Raw genomic sequence first — 26,447 nt, forward strand, 5'->3', positions numbered from 1 at the left:
TCTACTTGCTCCGCTAAGCAAGCCTTCAGCACAGTGAGGGTGTTCAAGGTCTTCTCGCACGACGTGCCTCATGATGGCCGACACGCTGTGTGTACTGAATGTCTGTATGTTTGTGCAGTTCAGCACTTTCCGTGATCTCCTAATGACAGAAGAAGATGGAACATAACATCTTGTTTATCTGTGTGGGCTGTGGTCAAAAAGAAAGCTCCACTGTGGGTTTCTTTTGTGTGTGTGTGCTGTGTCCCGTCACTCGCGTGTTGTTGAGTGTGTCGCTGGATGCACTCTTCATCAGGAGTCCAGATGTCCTCATTGCAGAGCACTGCCAACAATCTGGCCACACGTAATTAATGGACCATTTGAGACACCTGTATTGTATGTCTCCGTGTGTGTTTCTGCATCTTGTGTGTATTTGTCAGTTTCATTGAAATTCTTTTTGTTTTGTGCATTTTAATATTGAACTTTTAGAGATATATTTAGAAACAGATTTTTGTAGGGCTCAGTAGGTGGTCATTTTGGTAACGACTTAACACTGAAAATCGATAACTGTCCTAAAAGCTGGCATTGAATGTCATTTACTAATTCTTTGATCAATTAGATTTAAGATGATTAGATTTTATTAAGGCAACGCTCTTGCATGAATGTTTGGTATCACAAACTCGAAGTTTGAATCAGTACTGTATTTAGTTTTGAAAATGATTCCTAGATTTGTATTTATTAAGGTATTTATTTATCTAATAACCTAAATGATTTTCCAAAATAGGTCATTTTTGTCATATGCTGGAGAGCTCATTTTGGAGGACTGGTCTTCATTCAGCAAACTGTGTGGAGATGGAGGGAGGCCCAGGTTGAGTTGAATGGAGTAGATGTGTGTGTGTGTGTGTGTGTGTGTGTGTGTGCTGTTATCACTGCAGGCCAGTGTCTTCTCTGCAGCTGTCAAGTGTGACAAAGACGGTAGTTGTCGCTTTCATTCTACTCTCTGTGTGTATTATGGTAACCAGGTGAAGGACACATGTGTTGAAGCACAGCTGTGTGAAGCTTTACACATGTAAAAATGAGCACTTTCCTTCACTCCTGCATGTTTCTGCTTCTCCCTGTCGAATGCCTCCGTACATCCCTTAATACTTTAAAGAGTCAGCAAAGCTCTTTTACACTTTGAGCTTCCTGCCTCCATCATTTCACATTTACACAGCCACATCTATACATATGCACAAGTACACATACACACACACTTCATAAATGCACCACAATAAATGAGCTTACACTGCAAAAAATGTGCATTTTAATAAGTGTATTAATTTCACATTCAGGCTATTCAGTGTTTTTTTTGTGCAGAGGGCCCACTATCCTTCAAAATAAACCGAAGAGCAATTTATTTGTGTTTGTGATTGATTATCCTTGCACATGGCTGCAGTATTCTAGGTTACTTTTAATGGATAAGCTTTTTAACACAATTGTGTAGTAGATAAGCTTTTTAGCACAGGGTCATCCGCTCTTGTATTTCACTAAAGCAATATGTTCTCTGTAAGTCAGAAACTGTACACATAGGCAAGCTGTCCTTCCATGCAATTGCCATTAGTTACTCGTGGAAATAATGTTTTGCTGGCGAGAATGTGTGTGTAGATGTGTGTGGAAAGTGTTCTTCAGATTTAGATTATAGGTTTATACAGTATAAGTAAGCTTTTTGTGTCACAAGTGATTCTGCTAATTGGAAGGAAGGAGAAAGTTAAAGCTAAGACGGTGCTAGAAAACAGTAGATTTGTATTCCGCCCCTGGACAGAGATAAGGATGTTACACTGTGGTGGTTTTCTTCAGATGTCTCCATTGTGCTGTATGCTCTCTGCTTCAGTGTGAAATTTTGTGCTGCATGGTTAAAACTGCTCTGGGCACATTTTCTTCAGCAGAACTCAGATGAAAGGTTTAGAACAAAACGGGCCTGCAGGTCTGTGAGCAGCCTGGGGCTTTCCTGCGCACTCAGGCTGAGCGAGGCACCTGGGGACCCAGCCTCTTGAAGGGCAGAGCGCCCTTTGCCTGGAGCTGCTGCACAGGGTGGCAGAGCAACTCGCTGGCCTTTCATCTGCGGGGCTTCATGTGTGTATCAGCACCGCTGCAGGACATAAGGACCCACAGACCTGTGCAGACAGACAGATGCAGACATAGATAATACAATATCTGCACGGACAAAACAAATAGATTTTTATTAAGCATTTTTCTTCAAGCTGGCCAAGACACAAGGTGTCCTTGTTTAAACATGCCTTACAGTTCTTTACAGTTCCCCATCCCAAGTGTGTGAGTTGTATTTCTGTGTTACTGGATAGGGAACTAATATCCTCTCAAGGAAGAAAATTACAGGAAAAATAGTTCATGATTTAGATATTTTAGATTTCAACAAGATAAAGGCTTAGCAGCTCATAGAAAAGTTCATGTTATGTGCAGAACAAATGTAATGTAATATGCAGAAATTGAATAACGTAATAATGTGTCTGTTTTAGTCCGAACTCTTTTGTGTTTTCTGTTGGTAGACTACAAAGAGAGAAGATAAATGTGGAGCTCTGAGTGCCTCTCTCCCACACATCCACTCCCCCTCTCCGTCTCTTATTCTGGGCTAATTGAATTAGTGCCCGGGTTACCTCTGTGTTCATTAAGCTAATGCCGTGTTGTTTACACAGGGCTCATGCTGCAATTAAGCAGACTCCATTTTGGGTGTTGAATTTGTACACACAGACACACACACACACTCACGCGTCTCTGGACAAGTCGTTTGGCTCTCTGATTCAAAGTTTTTTCCCACGCGACCTTTGACATCTACTTCTTCTTCTTCTTCCTCCGTTTGCCGCAGAGCACTTTCAAGTTTAAGTCAGAGAGTGACATCCACCTGGCCGAGCACCACAAGCAGGTGTTGTACGATGGCAAGCTGGCCAGCTCCATCTCCTTCACCTACAACGCCAAGGCGACGGACGCCCAGCTCTGCCTGGAGTCGTCGCCCAGGGAAAACCCCTCCATCTTCGTCCACTCACCACATGCACTCATGCTGCAGGTCAGTCTGGTTGGATTATTCTGAGTGGCTGTTCATCACCAGCCTGTCACCAGACCTCTGAATCACTGCCTCTTGATTTGTTCAGCAATTCAAATATGAATGATTGAAATGAAATGACATTTCAGTCTGATTATCAGGCTAGTTTGTTACAGGCTGACTTACATCTGCCTCATGGCATTTGTGAAAAATCTGTAGTATTTTCCCTTGCTTGGAGTCCTGTAGATGTGGGGGTTATCACACAAGGAAAGCACAGATGTTAGTTTAAACAATAAAATACAAAATGCACCTTGTGCCATCATACCCTGAAGTAATACCAATGTCTTGAAGCTCACAATTTCTTATTTTCGGTGAGACTCTCAGCTATTATAACTCTCTCTTTTGAGGATATTGCTTGTACAGTAGTTGCGTGTATAAGCAAATATCTTTCCAAGTGTCCTTCATTCGAGGCTGGTGGGACTACTAATAATGATTCTTCTTTGTATCTCATCTGTATTTCTAAAATTTTCTCTTCTTTGCTCATTGTGCGAAAAATGCACCCCCAATTCAGACAGCAATTACTGTAATTTACAATGACAAAGGCAGCAAGTGAGCGAAATTGTATTATAGTTATATGGTTATTTTAGTGAGTTAGTAGAGGTCGTTCAGTTCAGTGAGTGAAGACAGCGTAAGACAGCAGAGTTAGCAGTTACAGCACTTTTTTTTATATATATATTCTGGGATTTAAATCTCACATTCAGGTAGCAACTACAAGTTTTGAGCTTTAATTGCCATTCAAAACTATACTAATGCTGTGTTTTAGACCAACCATAGATGTTGTAAGTCTGTATATGAGAGCTGTTTCATTTCTAATGGCAGTGAGTGAGTGTGTGATCTTATCTGTGTGAACATGCAGTGTGGTTTGTGTCTCTGTCAGCACTAACAGTCCAATTTCATCCCACAGGATGTGAAGGCCATCGTTACTCACTCCATCCACAGCGCCATCCACTCTATAGGAGGCATCCAGGTCCTGTTCCCTCTCTTCGCTCAGCTGGACTACAAACAGCTCAATGACTGCAGCGTGGACACCACAGTCTGGTGAGTGGTCTACAAAAACAAATGAAACCCAGCGGCTGCCTGTAATGCCGTGATAATGATAGTATCAATGATTTCTAGTACAATAAGAGGGCTAAAACATCCAAAAATGAATGTTTTGTTGTTTAATGTGCAACATCTACTGCAGCCGATCCTGTTATGGACCCAGAGACAAACGAGGGAAAGAAGTGACAAAAAAGAGAAATTAGACATTGGATAAAGATGAATCTTATGAATTATCTTCTATCTGAAAGATCAACCTCAGACAATTATGCTGCAGGCTAGAAATAACTGATTGTAGAGAGCAGGGTATGTTAAGTGTGAAAGGAAGAAGAGTAATGTGGTTTTCCCTGGAGCGATGAGCGGCTTTTAGAAAGTTGGAGTGTCTGCGTTCCTCTCGCTCCAAGATCGTCCTGATACCACTCCATCACATGAGGCTGAATGCAGTTAAAGAATCAGGCGGCATCTCATCACAGCATGTTAGCTGCAGTCAGACTATTTGTCAAATATCATCAGAATCAAACGAAAATACACCTGCTTATTAAAAAATAAATGATGGAGAAGGTGAATGTGGGTATGAGGAGAGGTGAAGCAAACATGGAGCGGGTTTTCTTGTCTCTTTACTTGCACCCAGAGCACATGTAGAAATCCATCAATGATTTCCACACAGCATTACTGAAATATGTGTGCGTACAATGTGTGTGTGTTGCAGTGCCACTCTGCTGGCGTTCCTGGTGGAGCTGTTGAAGAGCTCAGTGGCCATGCAGGAGCAAATGCTGGGGGGGAAGGGCTTTCTGGTGATTGGATACCTGCTTGAGAAGGTCAGTAATAATGCTTATGTGACTACATACCATCTTTATAGTGGGCATTATGTTTTGATTGCCCTAATGCTCATGTTTATCTGCTGTATACTCCAGTATACAGCCAGTTTATTAGGTACAGCAAGGTTTATATGGTAGAAATAACAGAAACACCTCTCTGTATAATGCAATACAGTTTAACACAAACTACATCCCCTCAAATGTATTGTACAGTTAAATCAACACCTCTCTAAAACAACAGTGAAGAGATGTTTATTAATAATAGTTTTGTTTGTCCAAACTTCAGCGGGAAGTCACAGTATTCCACAAACGTGCAAAAAGAAGATGTGGGGAGAAAGAGGCCGAGATCACATGCATTACGTTACAGACTCGGTTGCCGGTGTCAATTAATGACTTGACACGTTCGGCAACTGTTAACATCTACGACACCTAAGATTATGCAATACATAACATAATGCGGCAGGTGATTGACTATAACCATGGTTACACTGGCAATACTGACAGCATCTCCTGACACAGGAGTTGTTTTTTTCAGTCTGTGCTGAACCCCGACTCATTCCACTTGTGCGTCCTCTGTGTCACTAAAATGTCAAACAGTAACCATGGCAACTACGCATCTACTGTACTGTATGGATGCAGTTTTTTGCAGTCTTTTGTAACAGTTTAAAGGAATGTTATTTGTCCTCTATTGGTGTGATCTTGCATTTGACAAACATTTGAGCAACATAGAAATTGGCTTTAATGTGTTGGAACCTGTTTTCAAGGTATATTTAAGATATTCAGTAATGTATAAAGACTAAAAGTTAAATCAGCAATGTCATTTACATAAAAGGGGGTTTGCATGACAATTCAGTCTGGTTAAATCCCAGTTCATATTTCCCGTCTTTTGTCCAGTCGTCACGAGTCCACATCACCAGGGCGGTGCTTGAACAGTTCCTGTCCTTTGCAAAGTATCTGGATGGTTTACCTCACGGAGCGCCACTCCTCAAACAGCTCTGTGACCATGTCCTCTTCAACGCTGCCATCTGGATACACACCCCTGCCAAGGTTTGCTTATTTGTGTGTATCTGCTGAATGTGTGTGTGTGTGTGTGTGTGTGTGTGTGTGTGTGTGTGTGTGTGTTTTCATGACCTTGCTGCAAAAAACACCAGGAGATGGTGGTCTGAATGAGAAAATGAATGGATGAAAGACTCAGAACAGGCATGACAGAAAAATGTATTATCTGCTTATAGTAGGTTTTTTTCTGAATGCAAGGAAAATTGAGACAAGCAAGCAACATATAATGAAGAGGGAGGGACTGACATCTTAGTGGCGATTGCCCTTTACAATAATACAACAGAGGAGGTTGCAAGACACGGAGGGAGGAGCTGGCACATCACGCAGGGAAAGGACAGAACAGGCGAGCGAAGGAAACAAAGAGATAAAGTGACATTTGAAAAGACTGCAGGAGTGGGAGAGAGAGATGTGAAGTTCCTATTTTCCCTCTCACTCTGAACTAGATGTGAGTGTTCCTGGCGTTCCCGCGGGGGCCAGTCAGCTCTTGCCTCCATTATTTTCAGAACTTCCTGACTCCCTGTCTTCTTCCCTCTGACCCTGAGATGTGATTGGCTCCTGGGTATAGCAGCGCCGCTCTCCAGGGCACGCTGGATGTTAAGACTGAAGAAATGCGACTGAGCAGTTACATCTGCTCAGGAGAATAAGGAAGGTGTGAAAGTCAGAATCCAGCACAGCATGAACACATGACTATGTGATTTCTTATTGGGTGTTTATCTGTAATTGAGTGCCAATACAGAAAACGACAATGAATTGCCTGTAAACATGGCCACAATTCAGCAGGGCCATAATGAGAACAAGACAAGCATAATAAATGTACTCAGCAGCTACACACACAAAAAATCTTTTAATCCTTTAATCTTACTTCCACTGTACCATTCTGCCTCCCTCTGAGCTTTATTATTTTCCACTTCTCAGGGTATTATTATCACCTTCATTATTGGCAAGAATAGCCTCGGCCATATTCAGGACTTAATGAAACACTTGAAGAAATCACATCTGAATCTCATCTCCCATCTCTCGTAACGTCTCCCTTGCTTCGCCACTGAAAATCAAGAGCCTGTTGTCTTTACCAAGCACTTGTGGTAAACATAATCATTTCAGAGACGGAGGGATGATGTTTGTTACAAGCTATTGTTTCGTCAGTGCAGCCAAAACTATTGTGCTATGGTGAAGGAGAATTTCAGGCTTTTCTGCAGCCGAGACCTGTTGTACCATCGCACCAGATAAACACATCTGCTCAATGTGTGAAACGTAATGGAGGCCGTTTAAGTCAGCCGAGTGCAATCTAGATGAGCTGCGGTGTATGGTCAGGCGGCGGCACTCCGCTAATTTCATCCGCTTAAACAGAGCTACCTCGTTAAGGCCGGTCCTTAGTGTCGTGGTCACTGTAATGAGCTCAGAGATTTGTGAGCGTGCAGCAGACTCCAATCTGTGCGCGGGGCGATGGAGAGGATTGTTAGAGGAATATTAAGAGAGGGAAAAGGGGAACAGCAGGAGGCAGGGAAGGAGGGAAGAAGAAAATGAGCAATCGGAGAACGCCCTCCTTAAATGTCAGCGCTGTGTAAGGAGCTCCTCAGATGTTTGACAGCTTCAGGCACAGGAACATCAAAAATAACACAAAGCAGAAAGCATTGGTGCTTTTAGCTGGAGGGAAGAAGTTTCCTCTCATTCCCCTGTGGCTGTGTTTTTCACAATAAAACTGCCTTTTGTTTGAACACACACGCAGATGATTTGTTTCTCCCCAGCAGGTGTGTGTGTACCTATATGTACTGTATAAATGGATATGTGTGTGTATACAGGTCCAGCTATCCCTCTACACATACCTCTCATCAGAGTTCATCGGCACTGCCACCATCTACACCACCATCCGTCGTGTCGGCACCGTCCTGCAGCTGATGCACACTCTGAAGTACTACTACTGGGCCATCAACCCACTGGAGTGCAGTGGAATCACCCCCAAAGGTCTTGGTATGTTCACATGTGCACACAAAGGCAACAGTGAACGAGAAACAATGGCTGTCCTTTTTACACTCCTGATGAACGCCACTAGAGATTTAAAGACACTACTCCTGACCTCTTATCTACTGTACAGGTCATATACGGCACTATAGTGTGTCTGTCTATACAACACATGACTTCTGTCTCTCCATTTTAGTCTCAAATCTCTTTTTACTGGTTTTACTATGTGTATAGATAAATGCCTTTTTAACAAGGCAATTATATATACATGTAGTGGTAGTGTCGAGCGAATATGTCTGTCATTTTGTCCATCCATCCATCTTCTATGACTATCCTGTAGAAGGTGACAGGTGGGCTGGAACCTGTCCCATTACAAGCTACTGCACAAAGACACATTCACTGTCACATTCATACCAATATGGAATTTAAGGTGTTTTTTTTTCTGAAACCGACAAGCACACAGTGATTTGTCAGGTGTTCAGAGGTGAGAGAGCAAGCACGGTTTGAACTTTTCTCTCAAGCTAGATTTTTTTTCTATTCATCAAGCAGCTATTTCTGGCACTTTTTGTGCAAGACTACGAATGCCTTCCAGGAGAGACAGTAGCCGTACATAACAGCTATAAAAAAGTTTTGTTTCCGATGTGTTTGGACGACACTTTTTACGAACTACTTCTTTTGGAGCATACCGTCCGCCTTTTGAGTTTCCCATTAAGCTGACCTGCATGTCTTTGGACTGTGAGAGTAAACTGGAGCCACACAAACACAGGCAGAATATGCAAAGATTGAAACCTACATTAAGACCCTTTTGCAGTGAGGGGACATTAATAACAACTATTATATTTACATTAAATATACAGCAGGTATTTCTAAGATGGGAGCCTGAAAAGCTTATTGAAACATTGTGTGTGATAGCAGACAATACAAATAAACTTGAGCTGACTCAACTTGATAAAGGATTTCATTAAATCAGCAGCTTTCTTAAAGGTAGCTGGTGTCTCCCCATTAGTGCAATTTACAGATGCACTTGACCTTTCTAAAACTAAGATATTACTAGATAAAGGCTTCCATTGATTAATGTATAGAGCGAGGCAGTTTTGCATTTTTAAATATGAATTTCCTTGGCCACAGTCACTCTATGCCATAGCATTAAATGCACAAGACGATCTTAACTCCACACAAGCCAAAAACCAGCAATATCTTTCTACTAAATATACATAATTTCTGAATAATCGTCACCTTTACGTACTTGTTAAAGATTTATTTTTCTCCTTGATTGCTGTGAAAACAGTCTTCTAGTAGTTTATATCCATTCCTCAAAATCTGAGACATGTAGTCACATACTACAGCAACAGCATGTGAGATGTTACAATACTGTCCTTCCAGTGAACTACGACATGGAAGTCATTACAGAGTGATAACTTTAAATGATTAAATGTGTTTTTGAATAGAAAGAATATTTTCTTTCACAATCATAGGCTTTTTCACAGTTTTGAGGAACTTCAATAATTTTATATAATACTTTATATTAATAATATTGACTTTTTTATTTTATTCATTCTACAGATCCCCTTGCTACATGCATTAAATAAGAATTGCTTTTAATTGTATGCGGTTGCCCTATGAGCCGTGATTATTTTGAGCTTTTTAAGATGAGCAACTAAAGAGGTTTTAACACTGTAAAATCAGTATTAGCTTACAGCTGAAAAACAACCCCATGAGTACATAAAGTCAATAATCAGCCAGACTTAAATGGCTAACTGGCTGTTTAATAGCTTTGAATGGCTATGCAAATTTGCAGAAACACATTATTTAATGTCAGGTCAAATCATTAGAGCTTCGTTAATTTGCATAAAATGCTGGCTATTTGATCATCGTTTCAACACGGAGTGTATTGACGGGAAAGAAAGTGGTCATTTATGCTACACACAGACACACACATGCACACACACACATTTAGTGGGTGTGAGTGGGTGACTGTCTGGGTGCTCATGAGCAAGGCTGAGCAGCTCCCTGGTGCAAATGTTTCTGTGTGTTTGAGAGTGAATAAGACCATTTCAGAAAAAGAGATTGCATTTTTTTTTTCTTGTTAAAAATAAAAAGTGGTGGAATAACAGTGTTGCCTGTGGAACAGAAATCAATTTTTTGATGTAATTTTTTTGAACAGGAATGCGTGCACATCCATTTTGTGCTTCCTGTGAATGCAGTATGTTTGGCAACAAAACTATAAAAGATTTGTCCATATGTGAAAAAGAATAGCAATTATAAAACACACTGTATTCCAAACACTACACGGAGACAAATCAGATTTTACATTTTCACTGCCTTTTGTAATTCAGCAGAGAGCATTGTTAACGCAGCCACTGTTGCCAAACACACCAGAGCTTCAGAGAGGTCGGAGCAGGCCTCTCACTTTAATCAACCTCTTCTTCTGACTGGGACCCTCCGCTGACGATGAGTACGCATCCCATGTTGCCATGGCAACAGACAGATTTGATTGGCAGATCCAAGGGAGCTTTTGGAATTTCTAATCAAGTGGCTGTCTGGCTTCCTTTCTGTTTGGCGATATTGCTGTTCGACTGCTGGGATTTAGCCCCATAAAGAACCACTGATAACGCTAGCAATTACCCTCAGACAAGTACTAATGGCTGTTCAAAGCTAAAGGACATGCTAGCTGTGGCTTCGAAGTCTGCAAATGTGTGTACTTGACTATACTGTAAGAGTGTTGTATGCATTGATGGAATTAATTTGCATAGTAATGGGCAGATATTTTGAACATACAAAGGGCTTTGTGGTTGAAAATATGTTTAACTGTGCCTCTGAAGTAATGAGGCTGAATCCAAGCTGCAGATATACAGTAGTTTTTGTATTAGTGTATTTTTGCCAAGCACCTGCTTTGAATCTGGTTGGAAATACATGTTTTCCTCATATTTTACTTATAACTCCATTTGATGTTGGTTAGAAATCACTTTCAGGACCACAAAAAGGGGAGAGTGTGTACTGTACAGAATAAAAACACCTCAGGTACATTGCTTTTGAACTTCCCAGCTAAATTATAATACAACAGCAATGGTGATTAAATGGCTTCCATTGAGTGAAACAAGAATACGCCTGAAACAAATTAATGACATAAAAGTTCTGACAAGTATTAATGCGACTGAGTTTTATTTCTTTCTTGCTCAGTGATGCCGTTATTTTTATGTATTTTGTTTTGCTTTTTTATGTTATGCCCTGTAATGCATAACATAATAACATAATGCAATCTGACTGGTGTTAAATTTGATAGTAAGGACCTTAATACATAAGTAATCCTGAGCGCACACAGACTGAATGTAGATCAACAAACAAATGAAAAGACTTCAACAAACTGCAGAAATTTGCTATATTTTTAGATCAAATCAACCCCTGTGTGTAGTTGTCACACACACTTATGTACATGCGTATATATACACACTCACACACAGACACAGCACGTGCATTGGTTCATTGAAAAAAATAACTCTCTTTGCCTCCTCACAGGTTGTCGTTACCTGGCAGAACAAAACAGTTTTTTACAATGGGTAAAACCGTTGAGTCAGATTAGGATGAAAGGAGCACAAGAGGAAGAAAATTAATTTCAAAAAGTAAAAGCTCATAATTAAAGCTGCCCCTGAGAAGCGGTTTAGATGAATATAAGCTTTGTTGAAATCCTCTGGTAACAAAAGAACCTTAAAACAGAGGTCGCGCTCGCACACGTTCACCTGCTGCATCCGTGCGGTCTCGTTTGACACGGAGCTGCTGCGTAACCATGATGGATGGTGAGTGTCACCAGTCCGCCAAACATGTACCAGCTTGACAGATAAGGATGACGGATCACAAGGGATTGCTTCAGTGTCATGTTTTGGCTTTGTGAAGAGCAGGTGAAGAGACTGAAACGCTGCATGATTTGAGGCCAGCAGAGCATGACAACAGATACGGGAAGGGAGAAGCTTCATATCTCTTTCCTTTCACACCCTCCGTCTTTTATCCTCTTAGCTTACTTCCGCTGGCTAAGCAGCTACGGGTCAGATATCGGTTTAAATGTTCTGAGAGAACGAGGTGCATTTTATTGAGCTTACAATAAACACTGTTTGCCGTTGCAGTACTCTCCCTTTGTAGCTTGCATAAAATAAGGGACGAGTCCAAACATCCTGACGCAGCAAAGTGTGCAGTGGCAAATGATCACAAGCCGGACATCATAAATGTTTATTGTTGACTTATAAACTTAAAAAACCTCTGCTGGGAACGTAGAATGCTGATGAGAACAGGCAGCTTGCGAGGTTTATCGTGTACTGACTCTTTGTTTGCTAATGACATCTATAGAAGAGTAGTAGAGGAAGAATGAGCAGGAAAGTAGGGAAGAGAAACTGGCTGCTGTGGCCACTGGGACCATTAAAGAAAAAATGCCCTATTTCTAAAGGGCGGGTCTTATCATTCTTGCTTTGATCTGAATCTATTAATCTTTTAGACTATTTGGCAGCGTATTCCATTAGTTATTTGGCAGACGTTTTGAGCCGATTCATCACACCCATAAGCTTCTAGTGTATCTGGCGTACACATTAAACACCTCAAAAATGAATGAAATACAGTTACAAGAGTGAAAATGCAACGCCAACATCTGAGTTGTCAGTTTTGTTACCGTGCTACCGTGCCGTAGTTTCAGAGGTAACAAGGAAGTCTTTGTGGCTCTGTGGTCTGCGGCAGTTATGAATCACGGCAAAGTGGAGCCAAATGCTTCAAGAATGGCAAAAGACAGCAAAGAGGCGATGACATCAGGCCCACATGAGAAATTGCTCGTGTTATGCGTCAGATGCTTTTGTGTTTTTAGCTTGATTATTTATTCGTAGCTCAGCACAGCAAACAACTGACCGAGTGCCAGAGCTTTAAAGTAGATACATTGGATTACGCTGCTTGTTTGGTTTGGATCTTTTGGACCATCAATCACATTATTGTAAATTGCCATGTCTTTGCTGTAATCAGTTAGATTAGTACAACTATAAAATATCCAGATTGCCAAATTGCCTCTGGTGTTAATGACTGATTTACACTTCACAGATCTATCATAGATGTGTGTGTGTGTTTGTGTGTGTGTTAACATGTTTTTCTCCACTCTCCAGGAAGCCTAATAAAACCTAATATCAGTAAACACCAGGGCTCACTCCGGCTGAGCTACAGACTTATTTAGCTGATCATTATCGTGCATGAAAATGGAATTTTAACAGGAAATTATTCTTTTGTTTGTTTAGACGGACCACGGCCGTCCCAAAAGGAGATCATCTCGCTCAGAGCCTTCATGCTTCTCTTCCTCAAACAACTCATACTAAAGGTACAGCGAGTGACACAGGTTACCGTTATCTTCATCACATAGTTTTAAGTTGCAAGAAGTCCTTTTTCTTCCATTATGTCCTGTGTTGTTTTTCTCCCTCCGGGGGGCTGTTGGCTTAATCTAAAATGTGTGTGGAGTGTGTGAAGAATTGCATTATAGATCAGCAGCCTGAATGAAGCGCTGTAGCTTTTGTGTTTTGTGTGTGCTTGTATTGATTTATTCCTGCATTTACATTAGTGTGTGTGTGTGTGTGTGTGTGTGTGTGTGTGAGGTTGTTGCTGCTTCACAGTTAAAATGCATCAACCAAGAACAGAATTAAAGAAGTCATCTGAGGTTAACAAGAGGTAAAAACAACCGAAGATCTTGAGTGTTGTGTCCTGTTTTTCACAGGACCGGGGCGTGAAGGAGGACGAGCTACAGAGCATCCTCAACTACCTACTGACCATGCATGAGGTAAACGCAAACTTCTCTTTCAAAACTGACACTTTGAGCGATGGCAAAAGAGGGACACAGAGAAGGGACGGTCGAGTGGAGCTGGTGGCAAAATGTGCATTATAATTTGTGGGCCGGAGTTATGGTCCACTTAAAGGAGTGAGAGTGTGAGTCAGCTTCGGCGCTGTGACAGCATGAAAAATGGCGCAACAATGGACTGAACAGAATGTACTCTTCTGTAACAATTATATCTATTCTTGCTCTGAAATACCACCTGCTCCTCCGCAACCCCCCCCTCCTTGTCAACTCTCTCTTTGTCCTCTTAACCCTTCATTTGTCTGTCCCATTGGGCGTCCTCTTCCTCCCTTGTTCACCTGTTCAACTTGGCTTTCTTTTCTTTCTCCACAGGATGAGAATATCCACGATGTGCTCCAGCTGTTGGTGGCTCTTATGTCTGAACACCCTGCGTCCATGATCCCTGCGTTTGACCAGAGAAATGGAATAAGGTAGACGCACACGTATAAAGATTTGATGCAACAACAGGTCATGAAAAAGATCTTTATTTATTAAACATGACTCTTATCATTTTCAGTTAGACCTTCGCTGTTACAACAAGTAACAGATACACATACAACATCAATACACATCCAGTTCAATATTAATTACATTATGTAGGAAAATATATTTTCCAGTAGATTCATAGAAATATGTTGAGCCACAAAGAAATACAATAGATTCATAAATAAAAAGGCCATACCTTATACATTTATACATTTCCTATTGTTATTGTAGAGACTCAAAGTAATTTACAAATTCAGTAGTGAAGATTTTAAAATCATTGTATTCTTTGGTTTTTATTGTACAGAATAACATTCTCGGCCTCAGTCTTTATTTCATGATTTGTCTGAGTTTTCTTCCAGAGTGGTTTTGTGCATCAACCATAATATAAATGCTTTAAGCCATTGTTTATATGTTCTGCTACAATAATGCTGTTACATATACAAAGGGCAGATTCAACGAGCAGCATTTTTTCTCTCTAACTGTGCGGGGAAGTCCCCCAAAAGCACAACTACACATTGATGTCTTTTCGGTTGCTATGGTAAATCTTCTGTTGCCGGAGAGCTAGTCAGCGAACTGTGTTGTTGTTGTTGTTCTCCCGTTTTTTTTTCCAACTTTTATGTCCTCTGAGTTCACTCCTTTGAAGAAAATGCTTCAGTCAGCACACGTGTTGCTAACTTTGAGGGTGTTTGCTGAGTACCAGGCAGCAGGTGTTGACTACACACAGAAGAACACCTGGATTTTATTCTATTTTTTACCTTTAACCTACATGTAAGGTTGTATAATGCCTTCATTGACATGTAATCCGTGTGGCTGTGTGTTTGACATGTTACAGGGTGATCTGCAAGCTCCTGGCCTCTAAAAGCGAGAGTATCCGGGTCCAAGCCCTCAAAGTCCTGGGCTACTTTCTCAAGCACCTCGGTCACAAGTCAGTACCTCTTTGTCTCTGTGCTTTCTGTATTCCTTTGTGTGGTGTTAGGAGCTCAGTAAATGGTGAATCACTTAAATAAGGGAGCACTTAAAAGTCTTTCCTAGAAGTGCAAATCCTTTTTTCTGTCACTACTAAAGCACAAATACTGCATCAGGGCAGTGAGATTGAGAGGCCTCACATTTATGTCTGAGAGTGAGAAAACACTCTGCAGTAAAAACTGAAAAACTACAGCAGTGCGGCCTCCAGTGAGCCTTAGAAGGACTGTTTGTTTGTGTGTGTGTGGAGGCGAAGATAATGTCCTCATCATCACGTCCAGGCGGAATAATCATTTCGACAGTGTGCGCTGGCGAGGGAGGTGGAACCTTGATGAGCGGCAATGAATGCTGGGGGATTTATTTTTCCCATGTGACATACACGCCTCTCGCTGCACGACATGGGAGCAGGCTGCCAGGCTGCACCTGAGCCCTGCACCTTCAGTCCCCCCACCTACCCAACATCTGCTCCAACCAAACATCCTGCAGGGCGGACTCTTTAGGTTTACACTTCAATACCTATGGAATATTAGTACTGATCCAATCATTTAGTGATACATAAAACAGACAGACATTTCAGTATATTTTCATAATAGTGTTAAATTATCCTTAAATCAATTGAACATAACCTATTTTCATGTGATTTACCAATCATCTGATGATTTAGTGGTTTAAAAAAATAAATGATTATTCTGCTATAATCATGATTTCAGAGCCACTAACTGTTGGTTGGTATTGTGGTACTGTTGATCTCATCGATTAAAATAAAACCAATTTAGATTATACTGGCTTTCCACACTGTCAATGTCATCTTGACTGTTTTAGAAACTGCTTGCATTCCCACTTGGTGACTAATAACTAATATTGGTACTCCAACTGAGGGAGATCTGACATTTCTACTTTGAATTTTCATTTAAGGGTAATTGTCTGCGCATGTGTGTTTTAATCGCAGTCTTGGTGCTGTGTTATTATGACAGACCAAGATTCGTAGACATAATGCGTTTAATCCTGCGTAGAGTATGCCATCATGCATGCATTCTGTTTGTTTTTTCATTTAATTTGTTCGAACAAAGATGAGGATTGGGGCTGTATGTCGAGAACAATTCACTATTTCTGTCAAATGTAATTATTCTGTTAAAAGAGTAGAATTAGTACTCATTAAACTGACTGAAACACTAATTAAACACATGATAACGGGACCTAAATATAATTTAGGAATATATATTTCATTAGATATTGCGCAAACTTAACTTTCTTGTTTCTTGTTTCTAATGACCTGGAATATACAGAAGCTTTGAGCATTGTTCGTTTAATTCAATTAAAAAAATACTTTAAAAGTTAGTCAACCCTGATTTCTGAGCCTCTCAAGTTAAAAGCCTGTTAGAGACACAATTTTCACCCACAGGCAGGGTTAATAGTCAGAGTTAATCATTTGCAGCCATATGAACGTTGCCCCAGCGACTCCTGCAGTGTTGCCGTTCTGCTAATGCCTCTTGTTAATTTCTCTTGTTGGTATTCATTTCTCGCCGTCTTTAGTCCCATCGTAACTGACAGGGCCACATGGTGCCACCTGCCAATATCACACCGTCAACGGGCCAGTGACAATCAATGTCAATTTCATGTCATAAATTCTGTTATAAGTGGCAAGCTGTGTGTGTGTGTGTGTGTGTGTGTGTGTGTGTGTGTGTGTGTGTGTGTGTTTCCCTGCAGGAGGAAGGTAGAGATCATGCACACACACAGTCTGTTCACACTGCTGGGGGAGAGGCTGATGATGCACACCAACACCGTCTCTGTCACCACCTACAACACTCTGTACGAGGTAGGTGAATGCCTTGACATGATTAAAGCAACGCGCATGAAGGGATGCCTCTTTAGTCGGTTCTGAGTCACAATTCAAGTGTTTGTCGTGACATTTAGTTGACGGCTGTTAATCTTCTGTATGTGCAGATTCTGACAGAGCAGGTCTGCACTCAGGTGGTTCACAAACCCCACCCCGAGCCTGACTCCACTGTCAAGATCCAGAATCCCAGTAAGTGCAAAAACACTGTCTGTTTGTGTTCTTTGTTCTGCCAATAATGCAGTGTTGTTTTAATGCAAGTAAACAAACAACAAAGCCTGAATTCAGACTGCTGCCGTCTCCCACTTATTGATCTGCCTCGCACTCTCCCGTCGCTCACATTTTTCTCTCTCATTCAAAATGCTTTTTATATATTTGCTTCTCCTACTCTCTCATCTCCCTCTCCCTCCCCTTGCCTCACACCCAGTGATTCTAAAGGTAGTGGCCACCCTGCTGAAGAACTCCTCTCCCAGTGCTGAGCTGATGGAAGTCAGGAGACTCTTTCTTTCCGACATGATAAAACTCTTCAGTAACAGCCGTGAAAACCGGCGGTAAGAGCCCACAGTACCTGCATTTATGACATATCATTTGCTTCAAAGTGGTTATATTTTGATATTAAACTCATGCTGCAGCCCAACTCACATACAGTGTTTGTGTTGTGTACCAGCTGCCTGCTGCAGTGCTCTGTGTGGCAGGACTGGATGTTCTCCCTCGGATACATCAACCCCAAGAACCCAGAGGAGCAGAAAATAACCGAGATGGTGTACAACATCTTTAGGATCCTGCTCTACCATGCTATCAAATACGAATGGGGAGGATGGAGGGTCTGGGTTGATACCCTGTCCATCGCACACTCCAAGGTGAGAGTGGGATATGCACTTTTCAGGAAAATTGTCTTAATCCCATTGTTAATAAATAGCTCTTTCTGGTGTACAGTACTTTACATTACTGCGTTCAACATTCTGTTTGGCGGTATATTTCTCTTAGCCGTATATATAAATGGTAATTCATCCACAGTAAACGTCAGGTTTTGGTTTAAGAATGAAAGAGCAGATGCTTCTGTCTAAACTCCCCATTTCGCACTTACAATCAACAATCATACACGAAGAAATCCATCAATGAAGAGACAGGAATAGCAATTTCCCCATCAAGAGGAGCCTCAGTAGACTAAAATGCCATGCAGCCAAATTACTTTTGACATTTTTTGGGGCTATAATTTTCTCTTAACCAGAAAACCCAAGATTCTCTCACTGTTGCAATCACTATGACTGTAAGTCATGTAAAACTCCCAGCTTAATGCAAAATTACAGCCGTTTTTGTGGACGTTGTTGAAAGGCAATTTGAGATATTAGTAAATCCTAGACAAGTAGACAAGGAAGGTTGACACAATAACAAGGTCAATCACCACTTAATTCCACTGATTAATTAATCAATGATATGCTGTAGAATAAGCTGGTGAAGTTGGGTGGACTTTTCCTTTAAGACTCTATTAGTTGTTGCTATAGCCTTGTTGATTATTTGCTTTACCACGATGAAAATGAACACTGACTATATACTGACTATTGTTAATCGTAACTGACCTGCAAGGCCCAGAAGGAGTACCACGCTGACATATGATTCATCATAGATATCAATTTCAATATTGATCACACCTCTCTGTTCACTGTTCAGTGGTGGAAATTTAACTCACCCATTTCCACATGGCAGTGCAAAAGCTAGGGGACATTATGGATGATGATCTAATAGCCCCGTTAGGCTGGTGTCCCAGTTTTATCTGTCTAGCCTTTGGCACAGATGATCCATGAGTCCCATATGGACTACCTGGTGGAGAACGTATTGATGTGAAGGTTGATGATTGTCAGTGCTTGTGTTCTGATCACATAACTAATTATATCCCCGCCATCTGTCACAGGTGACCTACGAAGCCCATAAAGAGTATTTGGCAAAGATGTACGAAGAGTACCAGCGTCAGGAGGAGGAAAACATGAAGAAGGGGAAAAAAGGCTCTGTGTCCACCATCTCTGGGCTTTCCGCCACGCCCGCCCCTGTTGTCAATGGCAACCTGGAGATTGACGACAACTCCCAGACACAGACACCTGAGAGTGAGGCCGAGTACAGCGAGGGGGCTGGCGGAGACTCGCGCAACCTCCTCGCTGAAGGCGCTGTGAAGCGACCCAACGGAGAAGCCCTGACACCCGGGGAGCAGAGCGCTGGTCCAGGGGTGAGAGTGGAGGTCCACGACCTGCTGGTTGACATCAAAGCAGAGAAGGTAGAGGCCACCGAAGTGAAGTTGGATGACTTGGACTTGTCTCCAGAAGGCCTTAGCGGAGGTGTAGGCGGAGGAGGTGGTGGAGGAATAGAGAACGGACCACTGGTAGAGGTGGATTCTCTCCTGGACAGTGCTTACTGCGCTGTAGTTCAAAACCTAAATGGGAATCTGGCGCCTAAAGATGACACGCCAGGGTCAGGGGTTGGGATGGGGTCAAGCTTGGGGCTTTCGGGAGTCACCCTGGAGGATGATGGGAACATGGGTCCACTCATCACGTTGGCAGACGAGAAGGACAGTGTCCCGAGCAACAACGGATTTCTCTTCAGCAAGGTAGGATGTTATGTGAAGATTATTGACGCTGATTACTTAAAATCTGTGGAGCCACGTCTTCCCCTGCTGACCTACAATATAATACCACCAACCGGTCACTGTTGCATCTCTACCACTTTCTGTCCGTCTTTCTACTTTCCCAAAAGAAAAATAAAGTTGTTGCCTGTTGTGTTGACTTTTCCCAATGTCTTAATGCTCTTTTATTTTTTATTACCCCATTCATCTCTTCCAGGTTGATGAGAAGCTGCTTCCAGCTCTGGCAGCCACAGACCCCCTTGTACTGCCCAGTCCAGACCAGCCCACTCCATCCAGCCCAGTCCCAGCTCACTCCACCACCAGCGCCAGTGATGACCTCAGCCTGTTGGCCCACATGACTAGTTGCGGCTCTGATTTAACACAGACCCAGAGCCACGCTGCTGGGGAACTTCCAGAGGACGGGCCCTTCAAGATCCAGAGCCCTCTTGCTGACATCAGCTCCATTGCTGAGGCTGAGAGCCAAAGCCAGATTCAGGGAGCCTCTCGACCTGATTTCCCAGAGGGAGAGGGCACATCCGGGGCAGAGGGAGAGGCTGCGGGGCTTAAGACTGGGGGAGACACAGCCAGCACCACCTCTGATACAGAGAGGTCGGATGATGGGAAAGACAAGGACACAAAGAAGATCCAAACTACTGCGACCACTCAGGTGTGTTTATGCGTGTGCATGTGTCTGATTTTGTTGTTCACACAAGTCTGCAGTCTGGGTCTGCTGGGTCGCTCTAATTGGAGTGTATCTGGGCTGCACAAGAGTCTGCCGTTGTACCTGCTGTAATGGTCTCATGCAGCTACAGAACATACTGTATGTTAAAGAGTGGAACCATTTATTTTGCTCTACTTTTTTTTTATCAGAATTTATAAAGATACATGGTTTTGAGTGATAAGTAACATTGATAGAACAAAAAAAGTATATACTGTATCATCCTCATGATCACTGCAAACATTCTCCAAGCATCATTTTTGGATGTTTTTTCCCTGTTGCCTTTCAACTAGAACCAAACACGCCTGGGAAGCTTTGTGTGGCTGTAACTTTCAATAACTGTCATTATTTCTTACTTGCATGTTGGAACTTCCTAAAATCACATCAGCGGGCAAACTGCCTAGAACAACCACAGTGATATGTTGGTCACTGACCTGATCCACTAAAGTAGGCCTTGGTCATCGGCGGAGGTGGTGAGGGGGTTGCACTCCTTAGACCTGGACCTAGATTAATCCTGCCTGAACCTTTAGACACAAGCCTTCTTATTCAACCTTTAGGCCACTGCTTCCCCAGGGTGATTGGCTGTGTGCGTTGATTAGCATAGAAACTCGGACAGTTTGTCTACTGCCAACACGTGAAACAAGTTTCCCTAATAGGTCAGTGAATACAGAATAAGAAGTCCCAGAGATTGTTCTGTGGATCTCTCATTAAATTACATTTCAGACCTGTATGTATGCCAAGTTTTATATTATACTAGTAAGAGATGTACTGAAACCAAACCTTTGCCACCGCCACCATGTTGCAGGCCCTCCATGGTCGTACTGCAGCCCAGTTGGAGCGGGACCTACGCGTTGATCTGGGTTTCAGGGGCATGCCCATGACGGAGGAGCAGCGCCGGCAGTTCAGCCCCGGCCCGCGCACGACCATGTTCCGCATCCCAGAATTCAAGTGGTCCCCAATGCACCAGAGGTTGCTCACTGACCTGCTGTTCGCCCTGGAGACTGACGTGCATGTGTGGAGGAGGTGAGTCACGGTGTTTGAGGTGTGTGTGTGTGACAAACTGTAACTGTAGTTTGGGACAACCCTCTGATTTGTTACTGAAATAGCAAGATAATTTATGCCGTAAGCTAATACTACTAGCACTTGCATTAAAAATGTGTTTGACTGAAGATATTCAAAAAGTGAAGTGATGACTACGGTGTAACTGTATTTTTCTATCGTATGTCCAACTCTTACATTTCATTTCAGCCACTCCACCAAGTCAGTGATGGATTTTGTGAACAGCAATGAGAACATCATCTTCGTCCACAACACGATCCACCTCATTTCTCAGATGGTGGACAACATCATCATCGCCTGTGGAGGCATCCTGCCTCTCCTGTCTGCTGCCACCTCCCCTTCTGTAAGTGGCTCTACTCCGCCCCTCTGTGGTAGGAGGGAAAATTGCAGGTCACCAGCTGCTTCATAGGCCTGTAACCCAGGTGCTCGTGCCAAACACAGACTTTGAAGAACCTGCTAAACTTGATTTCCACCCCATGCCCAGGGCTGTGTTGGTTTTGCATGATTGAATAGGTTAAATAATTTATTGTGTCTTTTAGCTTTTTGTAGTTTTTTTTTAACCTATAAAATCATGATAGATCAAAAATGACTTCATAAGCCTTAAAGGTTGAATTTTATACTTCCAAAAAGTTCAGTTTAGTGGCTTTGAATTGAATAATGGGTAAACTAATTAAACTTTTAAGAACATTTTCTGGATTCCTCTCATCTCTATCTCCATGTATTTAACTGTCAATCTAACACTTGCACAGTATTTTAACCTTTATTTGCTCTTAGTTCTAATCCTTTTAATTAACAATCCATTTAATTTGATAGTTTGCTAATCTATTTACTTTAATCATCTTTCTTTTTTTCTTTTCCTCTCTGTGTTACATGTATTCTGTGTATTTTTGTCTCTGTTTTTGTCTGTTTTTGCATGTGCAGAGTTCTAAGAGTAGTGCCAACACTGTAAGTTGCAGTTTCTTCCTCTCTTTCTATTCTACTAATACTTTGTTCAGGTTTATTTACCATTGTGACTGACACTATACCTTGCTTGTCTGACATCCATAGTGTTTCTATTTGTTGTGCTCCTTTGCTGCTAATCAATACTCCCCCTTATACTGTTTGTATCTATTGTGGGTATGCATTGATCTCTCTGTCTCTGTGTATCTAGTTCTTATAACTTTAAGAGCTAGATAGTACTGAACTAGATACACTTTGTATAGATACACTTTGTATAATATTCTAACAATGTTAGAATATTATACAAATAAGGGGGATAGACTAGACTAAAGGCCAGGAGGTGGATCGATAATGAGGAGAAGTTAGAGAGATAAGATATATTTGGAGGTGAAAATAGAGTATTGAGTATATTTTATGAGAGAAAAAGCATGAGAGTTTTCCAAAAGTCCTTGGGGGTTGCATCTGCTAAGCCTGTCCCATTTGTATCAACACTAAAGAAGGCAGGAGGAGCCGGACCCCAGAGGGGGTCAAAGGGAGAGGAGGTGACCCCTGTTCCTGGGGGAGGAGGCGCAGGGGGAGAGGTGCGTAAAGAGCCTGAGACTCCCACCATCACCAGAAGAGCTAAGAGCACCAACCCAAGCCCTTCTGTTCTCACCTTGTGTGTCTGTTATTCCCCAAATGTCCGTGCTCACTCGCTCTGACGAGCCTCCAGATGCTTGCACTTTGTCGACTCTCCACAGCCCTGCACATCCTGCTTACTGAAGCAGTGGCACAGCAAACCACACACTTGGTTTGATTGCAAGTTTGAACCCCTGCTATGCTGCCTTCAGATTTATTTTCAATGTACATATACTGAAAACTTGGTCATTAAATACTTAAGTTGGTGTGAACATAAGAGGGCTTTGCTTAAAATTCTATGTAATGTATTGTAGGCTAGCTTTACCTGCCTCTACACACTGCTGCTGTCACGACCCCACTGTTACCATTACCTGTGTGTCATCAGGCTGTACTTTCTGTGTGTTGTATAGAACACCTCATGTTGCCAGATTGCATCATATAACTATGATAATATTTAACCAGCATGATACTCAAGGTTGCTTTTCCTGTTTGTGACTGTTGTGGTCTTGCTCATGTAAGACCCAACTGCATACACTTTCTAACTTCTATTGTTTAAAAAAAGAGGATACTACAGTATCTTACCACCTTTCTAAAACCCGTGGGAGAGCATTCAGTTCATTGTGTTTACATGCTAGTTTTTCACTGAATAACCGCCAAGCGTGTGTGTTTTTCCTCCCTTTCCCAGACGGAGTTGGAGAACATCGAGGCGACGCAGGGCATGTCCTCAGAGACAGCAGTCACCTTCCTGTCTCGTCTCATGGCCATGGTGGACGTACTGGTGTTTGCCAGCTCTCTCAACTTCAGCGAGATTGAAGCAGAGAAGAACATGTCGTCAGGGGGGCTGATGAGGCAATGCCTCCGCCTGGGTGTGTGTTAGTTTGATGTATTCAGTCTTGACCAAACTTTTTAAAACCATTTTGACTATCTTACTCAGCTTTATAGCCTTGTTGACTAACACTTATTTTCACTACGATTAATCTGTTGATTATTCTTATCATTAGTTTGTAAGATGTCTGAGAAATAACAACTTCCCAGAGTCTAAGGTGACGTCCTCAAATAGTCTTTTTTTGTCCAGCAGTCAAAAAACCCAAAGATATTCCACTTCTAATGATATAAACCAGAGAAGTGCCTCTCATTTACAAGCTGGAAACACACAATTTGTCATTTTTGCTTAATAAATGATTTAAGATATTGTTTTAGATTAGTTTTCTGTCAATCAACTCAATTAATTAATGAATGATTTGGTTCAGCACTACTATTACCAGGGATAAAAAATATTCCCCCAATTGAAAAATGGAGTGTAAGACAACCTAAAATGAGGCTGCATTGAAATAGAAGTACATACAGTCAGTCAAAATGTAGCGTATTTTGATTTCTGAGTCTTGAACTATGAATTGATTTATATTGCATGCTCATATTGTGGTTATTGGTCTTGGATCGAATGTTCATACCCTTAAAACAAATACATTTACGCATCTGTAGTACATCAAAGGAGTCAAAAAAACAGGAGCCAATAAACACTCTGCAGGATTTATACCCACTTTTTCTTAAAAGAAATGCTCCGATCTGTTAAGAGCCCCCTCCAGTATATAATACTTACATGGTTTCATCGCCACCTCTCTGTGTCCATCAGTATGTTGCGTGGCAGTGAGGAACTGTCTGGAGTGCAGGCAGAGACAGAGAGATCGGAGCTGCAAGTCCTCCTTAACCAGCAGCAAGTCACAGGACAGCCTCCACAGTGCCTCCACCACCAGCAAGGTATCACACACACACATACACACACACACACACGAATCAAATGCACTTAAAATCAGACCCAGAAACATTCATATGCATGACACACCGCATTTGACATTCCGTCTTCCATATTTAGCAGGATCCAGACAGACTCCTGCAGGATGTAGACATCAATCGTCTTCGAGCTGTGGTTTTCAGAGATGTGGTAAGCACATGTGTGTGTGCAAACAAAAACACCTGTATAGATGTTATAGTGTTGTTTTTACTGAATAAATGTGTGTGTGTGTGTGTGTGTGTGTGTGTGTGTTATTTTGCTGTAGGATGACAGTAAGCAGGCTCAGTTTCTGGCGCTGGCAGTCGTCTACTTTATCTCAGTTCTCATGGTATCTAAGTACCGGGACATTTTGGAACCCCAGCGAGAGATTGGCAGGTCCACCAGCCTATCAGGGAGAAGTATCCGCCACGAGATCAACTCCCCAACCAGTACAGGTGATTCTTGTACATATTTTGCTGCAATATCCACAATAGTAGAGGGTAATCTTGGATGAGCCCGTAGTGACTCGTCATTGTAGAGGTGGTATTGTGAATACAGGCTTCAGGCAAACAACAATACTTTTGTCAACAATATGAGACAATTGGAGGAAGAAAGGAAGAAGAAGAATGAAGAGTATTACTTGACAGTGAACGTTAAAAACAGACATGCTGTGGAATTTCTTGACATTTTTGTTTTGTATAATTACATTCATTTGTGTAATTATATCCCTGTTTGTCCTCATAAAATCTCATTTCATCCTTTATTTGTTCCCTATTCCTCCAGAGCACCCATCCACAGCCTTCTCTGACCGTGACAAACAGACCCCCACCCCGGTGGACGACTCTCCCCGAGCCGGCCTCCCCCACACAGACTCAGGCATCGGAGAGGAGGGCCACGTGGCTGGATCCCTGAATGGCTCGGAGATGGGCCTGGGGCTCGGCCTTGGCCTGGTAGGGAGAGAGACGGACAGAGACAGAGACATGGGAGGAGGAGGAGGCACAGATCTGTTGTGTAGTCTGTCGTCTGACGTTAGGAGGTCACAGGAGAGCCTCCTGGATTCTCCCCACAACCCCAGTTCCAACTCCAGCCAAGCCCCGCCTTCGTCCATTTCCAGCATCAGCCAAACAAACAAAGGCATTAATGTCAAGGTGGGTCTGTGTACCCCCCCCCCCCCCCCCCCACACACACACACACACACACACACTTCCCCATTCAGACCTGGCTGCTTGTATCCAGATGTGTCTAAATTTGCTTCTGAGAAAAACTGTAGTCAACATGCATCTCAAAATCCCTCTGCATCTACTCAACACTATTGAGGTCCCATACATTCTTTCACTTTCAAATATGGTTTGGATGATCAAGCCTCATCTGTATTTTTAGCTGTGTGTCTGTGGATCACCTGAGATGGATTTTAATGCCAGGTCTGAACAGGGTCAAGATCTTTCCACATATGTCCTTTCAGTGAGGTTATATAAGGTTATGTATTGTTAAAACATGCACACTTTTCTTACTCATAAATATTCAAAGTTTCCTGCTGGAAAAAGCTTTTAGTTTAGTGTTGAATTTTGTCAGCGGGAATAATAATGTTTTGCAACGCAAGAAATATTAAAGTCTACATTGAAAACAAAATGTACAATGTCATGGTGCCCCCTTTAA

General features: G+C 42.2%; 1 protein-coding gene across 4 annotated transcripts in view; it reads left to right on the top strand.

Moving 5' to 3' along the window:
- LOC139295653 (neurobeachin-like) overlaps positions 1-26,447 on the top strand; it is an 89,616-nt gene that overhangs the window by 44,441 nt on the left and 18,728 nt on the right. For 3 of the 4 annotated variants that reach the window (XM_070917874.1, XM_070917873.1, XM_070917878.1), the window contains exons 9-32: positions 2,837-3,034; positions 3,975-4,108; positions 4,818-4,926; positions 5,821-5,973; positions 7,782-7,950; positions 13,203-13,282; positions 13,673-13,735; positions 14,123-14,220; positions 15,108-15,200; positions 16,946-17,054; positions 17,183-17,264; positions 17,500-17,623; positions 17,740-17,932; positions 18,985-19,671; positions 19,904-20,353; positions 21,210-21,427; positions 21,653-21,806; positions 22,385-22,408; positions 22,900-22,983; positions 23,706-23,886; positions 24,654-24,778; positions 24,894-24,962; positions 25,078-25,246; positions 25,575-25,939. In XM_070917874.1, the coding sequence (XP_070773975.1) occupies positions 2,837-3,034; positions 3,975-4,108; positions 4,818-4,926; positions 5,821-5,973; positions 7,782-7,950; positions 13,203-13,282; positions 13,673-13,735; positions 14,123-14,220; positions 15,108-15,200; positions 16,946-17,054; positions 17,183-17,264; positions 17,500-17,623; positions 17,740-17,932; positions 18,985-19,671; positions 19,904-20,353; positions 21,210-21,427; positions 21,653-21,806; positions 22,385-22,408; positions 22,900-22,983; positions 23,706-23,886; positions 24,654-24,778; positions 24,894-24,962; positions 25,078-25,246; positions 25,575-25,939 (4,131 nt within the window). Of the gene's footprint in view, positions 1-2,836; positions 3,035-3,974; positions 4,109-4,817; positions 4,927-5,820; positions 5,974-7,781; positions 7,951-13,202; positions 13,283-13,672; positions 13,736-14,122; positions 14,221-15,107; positions 15,201-16,945; positions 17,055-17,182; positions 17,265-17,499; positions 17,624-17,739; positions 17,933-18,984; positions 19,672-19,903; positions 20,354-21,209; positions 21,428-21,652; positions 21,807-22,384; positions 22,409-22,899; positions 22,984-23,705; positions 23,887-24,653; positions 24,821-24,893; positions 24,963-25,077; positions 25,247-25,574; positions 25,940-26,447 lie in introns of all 4 variants that reach the window. The other variant, XM_070917879.1, reaches the window with a different exon arrangement.

This window comes from Enoplosus armatus, chromosome 13 (assembly GCF_043641665.1).
Source record: "Enoplosus armatus isolate fEnoArm2 chromosome 13, fEnoArm2.hap1, whole genome shotgun sequence".
NCBI classification, from domain to species: Eukaryota; Metazoa; Chordata; class Actinopteri; order Centrarchiformes; family Enoplosidae; genus Enoplosus; species Enoplosus armatus.